The following is a 12714-nucleotide window of genomic DNA, read 5'->3' on the forward strand; positions in this document are numbered from 1 at the left end:
GGAACAGAAACGGCTGCCTTCCTGTACTTCAGGAATTCCTTGCCTCGGGTTCATAGCTTCCCACAGATGGGTGTTTGATGCAAAAATTTATAAAAGGCACAGCCCAAGCTACTGTTTTACTTAAAAAGTAAACCTGCAAACTCATTGTTTGGGGGGAAGAATTATGAAACATCTGAAACTATACGAAAAAAACATTTTTTGAGCTACAAAGCCACCTTCACATGTGAAATGCAAAAATATAAACACCTACTTACATTTTTTGTTAAAAAGAATTTATTTTGCTTTCTTAAAATGCCTTTTCTTTGGTCCTAGATCATTCCCTTGATAAGGAAAAAAACCACAGGACACTGACTTCATAAACCTATAAAGGAGAGATGATCATAGATGAAGATGGCAGGCTGGATTGATGCAAAGTAGCGAAACCCCACTCTAGTCTTTGTTCTTAGGATACACAGTGTGGTGTGGACAGCAGTAAATGTAGAGACCTAAAGTTCAAAGAAGACAGACATTAACAATAACTTGATATAGGTGGTGGTTAAAGTCCGTGCTTCATGGTATGGCTTATATTGCTTGAAGGCAGGTAGCCACTGATGACTCCTGAAAGGCCTATACTTTACTAATGTAAGAGCTTAGGAATAAATAGAGAAGAGCCTCAAGAGCCAGAGAGAAGGTGTTCAGTCGTAGAGCCTCCCCACTGCAGTGTGTGACAAGCTTTTTAAAAGGGCTTTCTGACTGCTCTGCTCTGTCTGCAGTAGGCTCCAACACTCAAATCCTCAGGTAAAGTTCAGAATGAAGCAAGGTAAATCCTTGGAAATAAAGCTCATTCCCTAGGAATGATGAACAATTTCATGACCAAAAAGTAGTTTTCGAAAGTCCCTTTTGTGACAAAGTCCAATGATGTGACCGGAGCCTCAGTTAAGATGGATCCAGTTTCCTTTTCTTCAAGTCTTGGTTCTTGTCATAGAAATCACAGTTTACTATGGAAGAAAAAAAATCATTTAAACATGACTGCCATGATTTTAAAATAAGAAACTGACAGCTAAAATTTGAAAGGCCAGTGGGGCAGCTGGGTGGCTCAGTTGAGCATCCAGCTATGGCTCAGGTCATGATCTCATGCTTCGTGAGTTCGCGCTCACTGCTGTCAGTATAGAACCTGCTTCAAATCCTCTGCCTCACCGCCAACACCCCCCCTTGCTCCTCCCCCATTCATTTGTGCACGCGTGGTCTCTCTCAAAAATAAACATTAAACCTAAAAGATGAATAAAAATTGTTATGAGGGTAGATCTTTGTGTTATCTCTAGATCAAGTTGCAATACCAAACATGATGGGCCTACTTTAATAGATAAAGTTCTTCAGTCAGTCATGCTTAAGCTTCCTACTACTATCAAGGGTTATAAGGAGTTACACCTGAAGTCAGGGCCCCCAGAGAAAAAGTTCTGGCGTATAAGCCAGTTATCTTTCATTTTCTTACACTGATATTCCTCTGGCATAATATTATACAACTTCTTAAAATGGAATTCATCATTCTTTCTTTAAAATGCAAAGAATTAACCCAAGTTCTCCCTTCAATTTTTGTTGCTGAACACTCTCGCTACCTGTTATCTCTTGGTTACTGTTGTGAGTTTGGAGTTGCCTGGGTCCAGATTTTGCTTGTGGATCCTGGTGACAGAGGTCCTGTGGGGTCCTATTCCAGGTCACCACCTGGTGTTTCAGGACTGGTGTGGCAGGGGTCTGGAGTGGTTCTGGCCTAGACAAGGGCTTCACATCACTGTCCTCTGCATCTGGATCCATATCCCACATTCCAAGACTGTCTGCAAGGACAGAGATCGTGGGAAAACACAGCATCAACAAAGAAGTGTTCTCACAAAGCACTGGGAAAAACGTCATAAGAAATTCCATGTCGTGAGTGGACGATGACAGCTTTTGGAACTTCTCTCTCCCTGTCCACTAAAAATATGCCAGAGTTTCTCTTAGGACCATAGAGGAGCTGAGTATGTGCTGTCAGAACTGCCTGCAGTCCATTACGTGTCCTCTCTTTTTCTAAAACTTCGTGGGGCTATAAGATTAAAATGAGGATTTTTATGTCTCTCTTAAAATGTATTAGTGACTACCAAAAGTGCATTTCGTAGGTTTCATTTAATAAGAACCTATATTGGGGCACCTGGGTGGCTCAGTCGGTATGCATCAGACTTCGGCTCAGGTCGTGATCTCACGGTTCGTGGGTTCAAGCCCCGCATTGGGCTCTGTGCTGACAGCTCAGAGCCTGGAGCCTGCTTCAGATTCTATGTCTCCCTCTCTCTCTCTGCCCCTCCCTCGCTCACACTCGTCTCTCTCAAAGAAAAAAATAAACATTAAAAAATAATAATAAGTACGTATATTAATACTTAATTCACTCCTTTAGCTCCTACTGACCTGTGAGGAAGTCTTTCTCCGTGTGTGGTTCAGAAACAGTTATGGGGGTGCTGTGCTTCACAGGAAGTGCTGGCGGTGCGGCTACAGTTCACAGGAGAGCGAGCAAGAGAGGACAAAATCAGAATCACTCAGTTGTTGGAGGGAGCACCTCAGAAGTGCAAAGCTGCCTAGAGTTACGCTGGTTCCTGGCACAGCCAATAGGAGATCCAAGATTCCTGGTCCCATTCCTACCTACATACAGATCTGCATGAGGCTAAAATCATGATTCTCTTTTCTTCTCACTAAATTGGGGAGAAAACAAGGTTCATTTCTCCTAAAGCAACTATCCAGTTGGTCTGGGATAAGCCCTTTGCTTCTACTCTCTGGGAAAGACAATTCTCTTCAAACAATTTTGCCTCATGTTCACAGACAACTCAGAAAAGCTTTCTAATACGGAGATGGCCAAAGTACCTGAAAAGGGGAAAAAAAAGTTATATACCCTAAAATTTCTAGTTCTAGATTATGTCAAGGCCTCTTTCCTTCCCTGAAGATAGATGAGGGCGTCTTTAGAAATGGGGAAATGCATGGCAGGATTTCATAGAGTCTTAATTGCTTAGACTCTATCCTGACCTGATGTCCTACTGAGTTCTGGTTTGGACGTAACCGTACATACTGGCAGAGGATCAGGCTCGTCCCTCGGGACACCTCCCCAGGGCCTCCGCTCCCATCCTCCTCACACACCCTGATTCTTCTTTTCCACTGATGGAGCAGATAGTTGCACTTGCTGTTTCTCCATTTGTTCCCGGAACTGCTGCTGCAACTGTTTTTGCCGGAGCTTCCGCTGGTACGTGGCATCGCTCTCCATGGCGGAGGCCAGGCTTCTGCATCAGAAGAGCAATAAGGCGGGGCTGAGTTAACGAAGTAAACTCCTGAGGGAGGACACAGACCAGTCTGCTAGCTCAGGAGGTGAAAATGGAGGTCATGAAGACTGAGAAGAGAAAGAGAGGGAACCGAGGCCTCATACCGGGAGCTGCCGGCCTTGTCTTCCTGTTTCACGAGGTGGGGATCATCTGAGCAGCTTGGTTTGCAAGGGGAGGTCACCTCCTGTGGTTTCGGGGGTCCCAGAGTCACGTTCTGCCGGCAGCTGCTGTATCTTGCTTGTTCCACAGAGGGTTCAAAATCTTGTCTCTTTGCTTTAGTTAAATCCACTTCAAGAGGCAACTAATAAGGGAAGAAAGGTAAATAACTTCTTCCAAGTGCACTTCCCCTTCCTTTCCCTGCCTTCAAGGTCTAGATTCCTGGAAAATGGTATTTGACCATCCACTATCCATCGTGCCCTCTAGATCCTGAGAAGCTGAGACAAAGGATCCATACTTCGATCTGTGCTTCAACTAACATTTTTAATTATATGGGAGAAGTAAATTTCATTTTCTACTTTATACCTTTCTGTAGTAATCAAATTTTGGTAAAAAGGAATCTTACTTTGATTCAAGGCAAATGTTCTATATATCCTAATTTGAATCTTTCGTGGGCAGCTGGATCTGTCTGATGCTGTCTACTTTTTGTCTCTTTTTCGTGGAAATGATCACACATACTCCTTGTGGAGGCCTGTACTTTCTCTGGCCTTTCTTCCAGGACTTCCCCCAAAATACAACTCTCCTCAGTACAACACTCACAGGTTGCTATGGCACAACTAAGTGTCCTTCAAATGACAGGAGGAAGAAGACTTGGAAAGCACTGACGTCTCCCAATTTAGGGTAGTTCCTGCATCTCACCAAATGTGAGAACTAACTGTACTTCATGGCATTTGGCAATATGTTCTACTTCCAGGCCCTGAGCACTATAGAAACCCAGAGCTTTTCACTTGGGAGAACTGTCTCGATTCATATGGATGCTAATTTTAATAAAGATAATCTGAGGGGCACCTGGTGGCTCAGTCAGTTAAGCGAATGACTCTTGATTTCAGCTCAGGTCATGATCTCACGATCGTGAAATTGAGCCCTGCATTGGGCAATGTGCTGTGGAGCCTGCTTAGGATTCTCTCTCTCAAAAAAATAAAATTTGTAATTAATAACCTGAAAATAATTTCATTACATTATGAAATTTCTAATCTACATTGGAAAGTAAATGAGTAGGTTAAAAATAAATGAGCTTGGGGCACGTGGCTGCCTCAGTAGGTGGAGCATGCAACTCTGGATCTTGGGGTCATGAGTTCGAGCCCCACAATGGGTGTAGAGATTATGTAAAAATAAAAATTTTTAAATAAAATAATAAAATAAAATAGCGTATGCAACACAGATGAACACTGAAGACATTATGCTAAGTGAAATAGGCCAGTCACAAAAGAGCAAATATGTATGATTCCATGTACAGGAGGTACATACTTAGAGTAGTCAAAAAAACGAGGCAGAAGGTAGAATGGCAGCTGCCAGGGGCTACAGGGAAAAGGAAGCAGGAAGCTACTGTTACACTTTCAGTTTGGTAAAAAGAGAGTTCTAGAAATGGACAGTGGTGACAGCTGTACAACAGAAGGAAGGTTTATAACACCACTAACTACACTTAAAATGGTTAAGATGATAAGTTTTTTTATATATATTTTACTACAAAAAAAAAATGAACTTTGAAAAAAGTTTGAAAGACTCACAATGATAAGTGCTGCCAGAGACCTGAAACAGCTGAAACTATAAACCACAGTGCAGGAGTGTACATTAATACAACCACAATGAACACTGGAAAGATCTAAAACGAAGCATATGCCTATTCTCTGACCCGACCCAATAATTCATTCCCAAGATAAATGGGTGTGTATGCACCAAAAGACATGCAAGAATGCTAACCGCAGTCCTATTCAAAACAACCAAAAACTACTCCAAAACTCCGTCTATTAGACAGAATGGGAAAATGAGCTGTGCTATATTCACACAATAGAAAAGTATACAGCAGTGAAAATGCTACATGTGACATGAGTGAATCTCACAAACATGTCAATTGAAAGCCAGACACAGAACAGTTCATACTGTTTGATTCCCCAAGGTGCAAAAAGGCCAACTAACCTATATTGTTAAAAGAGGTTTTCCTTAGTAGTGATGAGGAGGGGAGAGCTTTGCAGTCACTGCAAGGAACACTATTGAGGCTTCTGAGACACTGATAATATTTTGATTTGATTTCAGATGGTTCTATGGCTATGCTCATCAAGCTGAACATTTATGATATGTGTACTTTTCTACATGTTTATATGTACATGTTAACACTTCAATGGATTTTTATAAAGCACAAACTATACAATTTCATTTATATAAAGTGCAAAAACAAAAAACCTACAAGACTGGGGCACCTGACTGGCTTAGTTGGTAAAGCATCCAATCCTTGATCTCAGGGTTGTGACTTTGAGCCCCACATTGGGTGTATATTACAGAAAGAGAGGAAGAAAAGAAAAAGAAATGAAAGGGAAGGGAAGGAAATCTATGAGGCTAACAGAATAGAGAAGTCTGGACAGTAGTTACTTTTCAAAAGAGAAGTCAAGGTAGTGAATGGGAGTGGCAAATGGGGGCTTTGGGGTACTGGTAATGTTTTTTTATCTGGGAGATAAATAGCTGTGTTCACTACTAAATATTCATCAGGCTGTGCCATTATGAATTATACAGTTTTCTGTGTATAATTTGCACTTCATTTTAAAAATTCACTTAAAAACTGGGGCACCTGGGTGGGTCAGTCGGTTAAGCCTCCGACTTTGGCTCAGGTCACGATCTCACAGTTCCTGAGTTCAAGCCCCACGTCAGGCTCTGTGCTGACAGCTCAGAGCCTGCAGGCTGCTTTGGATTCTATGTACCCCCCTCTCTCTGCCCCTCCCTTGCCTGTGCTCTGTCTCTCTCTCAAAAATAAATAAACATTAAAAAAAAATTTTTTTTTAATTCATTTAAAAACTAAGAGTAAAAAAGAAAGGGAGGATGTTAGCAGAATGGTAGACTCAGAAGCTCCACGGGCCCTTCCCCTAGAGACACTGAGTTACCAAGATACAAACTAGAATACCTTTCTGAGAACCCCGGTGACCAGCTAAGAAGCGACAGGCCTCAAGCCAGCATAAAACCAAGACAAGAATCCAGCAAAAGGGGTAGGAAAACTCCTGGCATTTTGCGTGGCCACTTGTGCCCCGCCCCTGCCCCTACCCAGCAGTGAGTAGCACAACCAGGAAGAAACCTCACGTACTGAGCTCTTCCTCTGGGATGGAAACAAAGGAGTAGACTGTGCATCCAATGTTGTGGCTTGTCTAGAGCTGCCCGTGGCATTGCTTTCTGTCTCACCTGACTCAGCACAATGATGAGACCAGCAACAGAGTTTGAAAGCCACTAAAAACAGAGATGAGCACAAGAACACTTTGGAGCTACAGTTATGCAGTGAGATGCCAGGAGGAGAAAGAGATCATAAGAGGTTTGAGAGGTCCTAGAACCTCTAGGTGGGCCAACTGGTAAAGTTCTTGCCCTGCACAAAACCAGTACATAAAGACTGGGACTGGTGGTTGTTTTCTTAAATGCCACATCTCAACAAAAGATCATATGGCATTTAAAGAAACAGGGAAATGTGGACCAAACAAAGTAACACAATAAAACTCCAAAAACAGACTCTAAAAAAAATGCAATCTATAAACTGCCTAACAAAGAATTTAAAATAACTATCATAAATGCTCAATCAGCTAAAAGAGAACACAGACAGCTAATGAAATTAGGAAAATGATGCATGGATGAAATGAGAACATCAACAAAGAAAAACTATTAAATAGCAACTAACAAGTTCCAGAGCTGAAAAATATAGTAACAGCTGAAAAATTCACTGGAGGGATTCTATAGCAAACTCGATCTGACAGAGGAAAGAATCAGCCCACAGGAAGACAGGTCATTTGAAATCATCTCAGAGAAGCAAACCAAAGGAAGAATGCAGAAATATGACCAAGCTTAAGGGGGCCTATAGGATACCTGTCACACTATATATTACAAGAATCTCAGAAGAAGAGAAAGAGAAAGGGGCAGAGAGATTATCTGAGGAAATAATGGGCCCAAAACTTCCAAAATCTGAGGAAAGAATATGTATACATTCAAGAAGCCCAAAGAGGCTAACTAAACTAAACCCAAAGAAGCTCACACCAAAACACATTATAATCAAACTGCCAAAAGTCAAAGACAACACACTAGCTACAAACTACCAGAAAGAGAAATTAAGAAAACAAACCTATTTACAATTGCATCAAAAAGAATAAAATACTTAGCAATAAATGAACCAAGGAAGTAAAAGACCCATACACTGAAAACTACAAGACACTAATGAAGGAAACTGAAGAACAAATGGAAAGGTATTTCATGGTATGGATTGGAAGAATTAATATTGTTAAAATGCCTAAACAACCCAAAACAATCTACAGATTCGATATAATACCTATCAAAATGCCAACGGCATTTTCCACAGAAATAGAACAAAGAATCCTAACGTTTGTATGGAACCACAAAAGACCCCAAATAACCGAAGCAATATTGAGAACAAAGCTGGAGGCATCATGCTACCTGATTTCAAACTATATTACAAAGCTATAGTAACCAAAACAGTATTTTCATAAAGACACATAGATCAATGGAAAAGAAAGGAGAGCTCAGAAATAAACCCGTTTATATGATCAACAAATTTATGACAAAGATGCCAAGAATGTACAATGTCAAAAGGACAGTCTCTTCAATAAATGGTGTTGGAAAAATGGATAGCCCGTGCAAAGAATGAAACCAGACCACTATCTGACACAATATACAAATATACACAAAATGAAGTACAGACATGAGTGTAAGACCAGAAACCATGCAACTCCTAGAAAAAAACACAGGTGATAAGCTCCTTAACACTGGTTTTGGTGATGACTTTTTGAATGTGACACCAAAGCAGAGCCAACAAAAGAAAAAATAAACAGGCAGGACTACATCAAACTAAAATGCTTTTGTATAGCAACAGAAACTGTCAACATGAAAAGGTTACCTACTGCATGGGTGAAAATATTTGTAAATGATGGAACTGGAGGGTATTATGCTAAGCAAAATAAGTCAGTCAGAGAAAGACAGATACCATATGTTTTCACTCATATGTGGATCTTGAGAAACTTAACAGAAGACCATGGGGGAAGGGAAGGGGGAAAAATGTTACAAACAGAGAGGGAGGGAGGCAAACCATAAGGGACTCTTAATACAGAGAACAAACTGAGGGTTGATGGGGCGTAGGGGAGAGGGGAAAGTGGGTGATGGGCATTGAGGGCACTTGTTGGGATGAGAAATGGGTGTTGTATGGAAGCCAATTTGACAAATTATATTTTTTTAAAAAATTTGTAAATGGGGGCGCCTGGGTAGCGCAGTCGGTTGAGCGTCCGACTTCAGCCAAGTCACGATCTCGCGGTCCGTGAGTTCGAGCCCCGTGTCAGGCTCTGGGCTGATGGCTCAGAGCCTGGAGCCTGTTTCTGATTCTGTGTCTCCCTCTCTCTCTGCCCCTCCCCCGTTCATGCTCTGTCTCTCTCTGTCCCAAAAATAAATAAACGTTGAAAAAAAAAAAAAATTTAAAAAGGGGCGCCTGGGTGGCGCAGTCGGTTGAGCGTCTGACTTCAGCCAGGTCACGATCTCGCGGTCCGTGAGTTCGAGCCCCGCGTCGGGCTCTGGGCTGATGGCTCAGAGCCTGGAGCCTGTTTCCGATTCTGTGTCTCCCTCTCTCTCTGCACCTCCCCCGTTCATGCTCTGTCTCTCTCTGTCCCAGAAATAAATAAACGTTGGAAAAAAAAAAAAAAATTTGTAAACGATATCATCAATAAGGAGTTAATATCCAAAATATGTAAAGAACTCAATAGCAAGAAAATAAACAATCCAATTAAAAAATGGGAACTGGATCTATATAGACATTTTTCCAAAGAAGACACATAGATGGTCAACAGACACATGGAAAGATACTCAACATCACTCATGATCAGGGAAATGCAAATCAAAACCACAATGAGATATCACCTCACACCTGTCAGAGTGGCTATTATCAAAAAAATAAAAAGCGTTGGCAAGGATGTGGAGAAAGGTGAAACCTTGTGCACTAGTGGTGGGAATGAAAACTGGTGCAGACACTGTGGAAAACAGTATGGAGGTTCCTCAAAAAATTAAAAATAGAACTACCATGTGATTCACCAAGTCCACTTCTGGATATTTATCCAAAGAAAACAAAAACACTAACTCAAAAACGTATCTGCTCCCCATGTTCATATGGAAATAACCTAAGTGTCCATCCACGGATGAATGGATAAAGAAAATGTAGTACACATGCAATGGAATATTACTCAGCCATAAAGAAGGAAACTTGCTATTTGCCACAACGTGGATGCACCTCAAGGGCATTATGCTAAGTGGAATGAGTCAGATAGAGAGAGACAAACATTGTATCTCACTTATATGCAGAATCTGCAGGAGAAAAAAAAAAAGAGCTCATAGGTACAGAGAACATATTGGTGGTTGCCAGGGATACAGTAGGTAACAGGCAAAATGGGTGAAGGGGGTCAAAAAGTACAAACCTCCAGTTATAAAAATACGTCATGGGAATGTAATGTACAGTATAGTGACTGTAGCTAATAATATTGTATATCTGAAAGTTGCTAAAAGAGTAAATATTAAAAGTTATCAAAAAAAATGTGTAACTAGGTATGGTGATGGATGTTAATGAGACTTATCATGTCATTCATTTCATAACATATACAAATATCAAATTATTATGTTGTATACCTAAACTAAAATAATGTTATATGTCACTTATATCTCAATTTTTAAAAAGTCAAAGACAAAGAGAAATCTTGGAAGCAGCAAGAGAAAAATCATCAACAAATCAACAGGCCACAACATAGATGAAACGAGGACATTACGCTAAATGAAACAAGTCAGTCAAAAAAAACAAACAGCATGATTCCACTTACATGAGGCATCTAAAGTAGTCAAATTCATAGACAGTTAAGTGGAATGCGGTAACCAGGGGCTATGAGAAGAGGGAAAGGGGAGCTGTGTTTTGGGTATCGAGTTGCAGTGTCTCAAGATTAAAAAGTTCTGGAGATCTGTTTCATCAGCGAACTGTACACTTACAAATGGCTAAAATGGTAAATTTTGTTATGTGTTTTTTACCACAATTTAAAAAAGAGAGGAAAAAAAAAACCTATGAGTGATATCCCTAACAAACCCAGATGCAAAAGGCCTTAAGAAAACACAAGCCTAATAACGTGTAAAAGGATCTTAACAAGGGAAAGAGTGGAGTTTTGACAGATGCCAATTGACACACGCCTCTGTTAGGGTCTCCACCCCAAGAGCCCCTCGAGTACAAGACAGGGAATGCTCCCCGGGGCCTCAGAGAATGTCATGGGGAAGGCAGCCACTCCTCCAGGCACCAGGAATATTCCAGAACCCGACTCAGCCCAGGCCAAGAGTGACTACAGGGGATACACGATTTCCAGACCCCTCTCTCGCAAAGGCTCAGCTCGTGCGATAGGCAGAGACAGAAACAAGAGGATCTACACCTTAAATCCACTCCAGCTAAGGAAAAGCAAGAAGGTGGAAGAGGTGTGGTTCTCAGTGTTTATAAGAAATGGTGGTGCTGCAGGGTTCTCAGACCATTCCCGAACACAGCGCTCCATGTAGAAGAAACAACTAGCATACATTCTCTGGGCTTCAATGTCCTCATCTGTAAAACAAGGCCATTGGTTCCTGTTGCTCTGATATTCAAACAAGTCAGAAATACACATTCCAGACCCTCTAAAGGGCTGAGTCTCCCCTTCTTCTCTCTCCATCCCCAAACAGTCACCCATGACACAAGGGAATCAGTAATATCTTTACTGCAATGCATTCCATTCATCCATTTCTAACATACCTGGCGTGGAAGCTTATTTAGTGACCTCAGATAGTCTTTGTCCAGAATACAATTTCCAAGTGCATTCCCAAAACTTCTAAGAGTAAGGAAAAAAAAGAGTGAAACAGGTTGAGAATTATTACATGGTAATATCAGAGAACACAGTTAGAATCTCTGTGCAAGTTGCTTCTCAACTGTGGCAGAGAAGGACCCTAATATACATCCAAAAATGTTTACTGAGCACCTGCCACATTCATGCACTGCTTTAGTTTTAGGTTCTCAGAATACAGCACCATCCCTGCCCTCAGCAAGAGGCAAGGACTATGAAAAGACTCCTTAGCTACCTCCTGCCGTGGAGCACCAATTCCAGAGCAGAGATTTCTTCTGAGGACTGCTCCAATTCCCCAGCAACAGTGGGCTACACACACTTAGAGCACAATCCTCCCTGACAGAAGCTCTTCACTCAGGATGCCTGGTTATGTACCGCAAGTTTGTAGTGGATGTTCATTCATACATGTGTTTTTCTAGTGATTCAATTCACTTCAATTCTCAAAGGCCAAAAAAAAAAAAAAAAAAAAAAAAGGCAAAATACCCTGTTCTATGTAACTAAGCTGTACATACACAATGAAAAACTGCTTAATGGGGAAGCTGTCTCGTACCCATGTGGAAAGGTCTCCGATCCATGACTGAGGCAGTAGGTGTGCAAAATCGAACACAGAACAGAGAAGATAGTATTCTACCATGTGTTCCCAAGAGGGGAGACTGACTAAGCATAAAGCAGCATGGGGGACACGCGGGAGAACAGGAAACGGGGCCAAGAGGTACAGGGGAGAGGGAGACTCGGGTCATTTTGATTTTTGTACCACATGAACGTATTACATTCTAAACAAACTAAAACAAAACAAAACTGCTCTGAAACAAGAATCAAAATGAAGCAGGTCAGACTCTAGCTTTTGCTTACCTCAGCGCCCGCTTCAGCCCATCTGTCACCGCCTCCTTCCTTGCCTTCTCCAAAGACAAGGCTTTTGACTTGAGGCCCTCACTGACCCCATAGCCCACATCTTCATGATATGAGCCGTCCTGTGGGGGGAAGAGCCCAACATGAAGAGCTGCAGTCGTGTGTCCCTGTCACACAACTCTTTTTGCCCTGAACAGTGCCCACACTGGGCACATATTAACTCAGGAGCCTTGCTAAAGGGCACATGAATGGGCACCAAGAACTGTAAGAGAATTAATTTCCAGCACTATGTCCTTGATCTTATCTGCTGGGAAGTATGTGAGACAATACTCCCTTCCCACCTCCTCTTTTACTTAAAAAGGCATACAGCTAACCCACCCTAAATCTCACTAGGGTGCATGACCCCAAGGTATAAAAACCTCTGGGACACTAAACAAAAAGAAAATGTGAAATATTATATTTAACGACTCTAATGATTG

At 41.6% G+C, this 12714-nt stretch overlaps 1 protein-coding gene across 4 annotated transcripts in view; it reads right to left on the minus strand.

The window, feature by feature from the left end:
• Nucleotides 1-250: 250 nt before the first annotated feature.
• Nucleotides 251-12714, minus strand: part of RAD52 (RAD52 DNA repair protein) — a 35137-nt gene continuing 22673 nt past the window's right edge. For 2 of the 4 annotated variants that reach the window (XM_086714401.1, XM_025930532.2), the window contains 7 exons: nucleotides 12239-12357; nucleotides 11299-11374; nucleotides 3416-3612; nucleotides 3133-3272; nucleotides 2413-2493; nucleotides 1596-1811; nucleotides 251-977 (listed from right to left, as the gene is read on the minus strand). In XM_086714401.1, the coding sequence (XP_086570527.1) occupies nucleotides 916-977; nucleotides 1596-1811; nucleotides 2413-2493; nucleotides 3133-3272; nucleotides 3416-3612; nucleotides 11299-11374; nucleotides 12239-12357 (891 nt within the window). In that variant the 3' untranslated portion in view covers nucleotides 251-915. The remainder of the gene's footprint in view (nucleotides 978-1595; nucleotides 1812-2412; nucleotides 2494-3132; nucleotides 3273-3415; nucleotides 3613-11298; nucleotides 11375-12238; nucleotides 12358-12714) is intronic. The other 2 variants (XM_086714400.1, XM_086714402.1) reach the window with 2 other exon arrangements.

Source organism: Puma concolor, chromosome B4 (assembly GCF_028749965.1).
Source record: "Puma concolor isolate L17-30 chromosome B4, mPumCon1.1.hap2, whole genome shotgun sequence".
Lineage (NCBI taxonomy): Eukaryota > Metazoa > Chordata > Mammalia > Carnivora > Felidae > Puma > Puma concolor.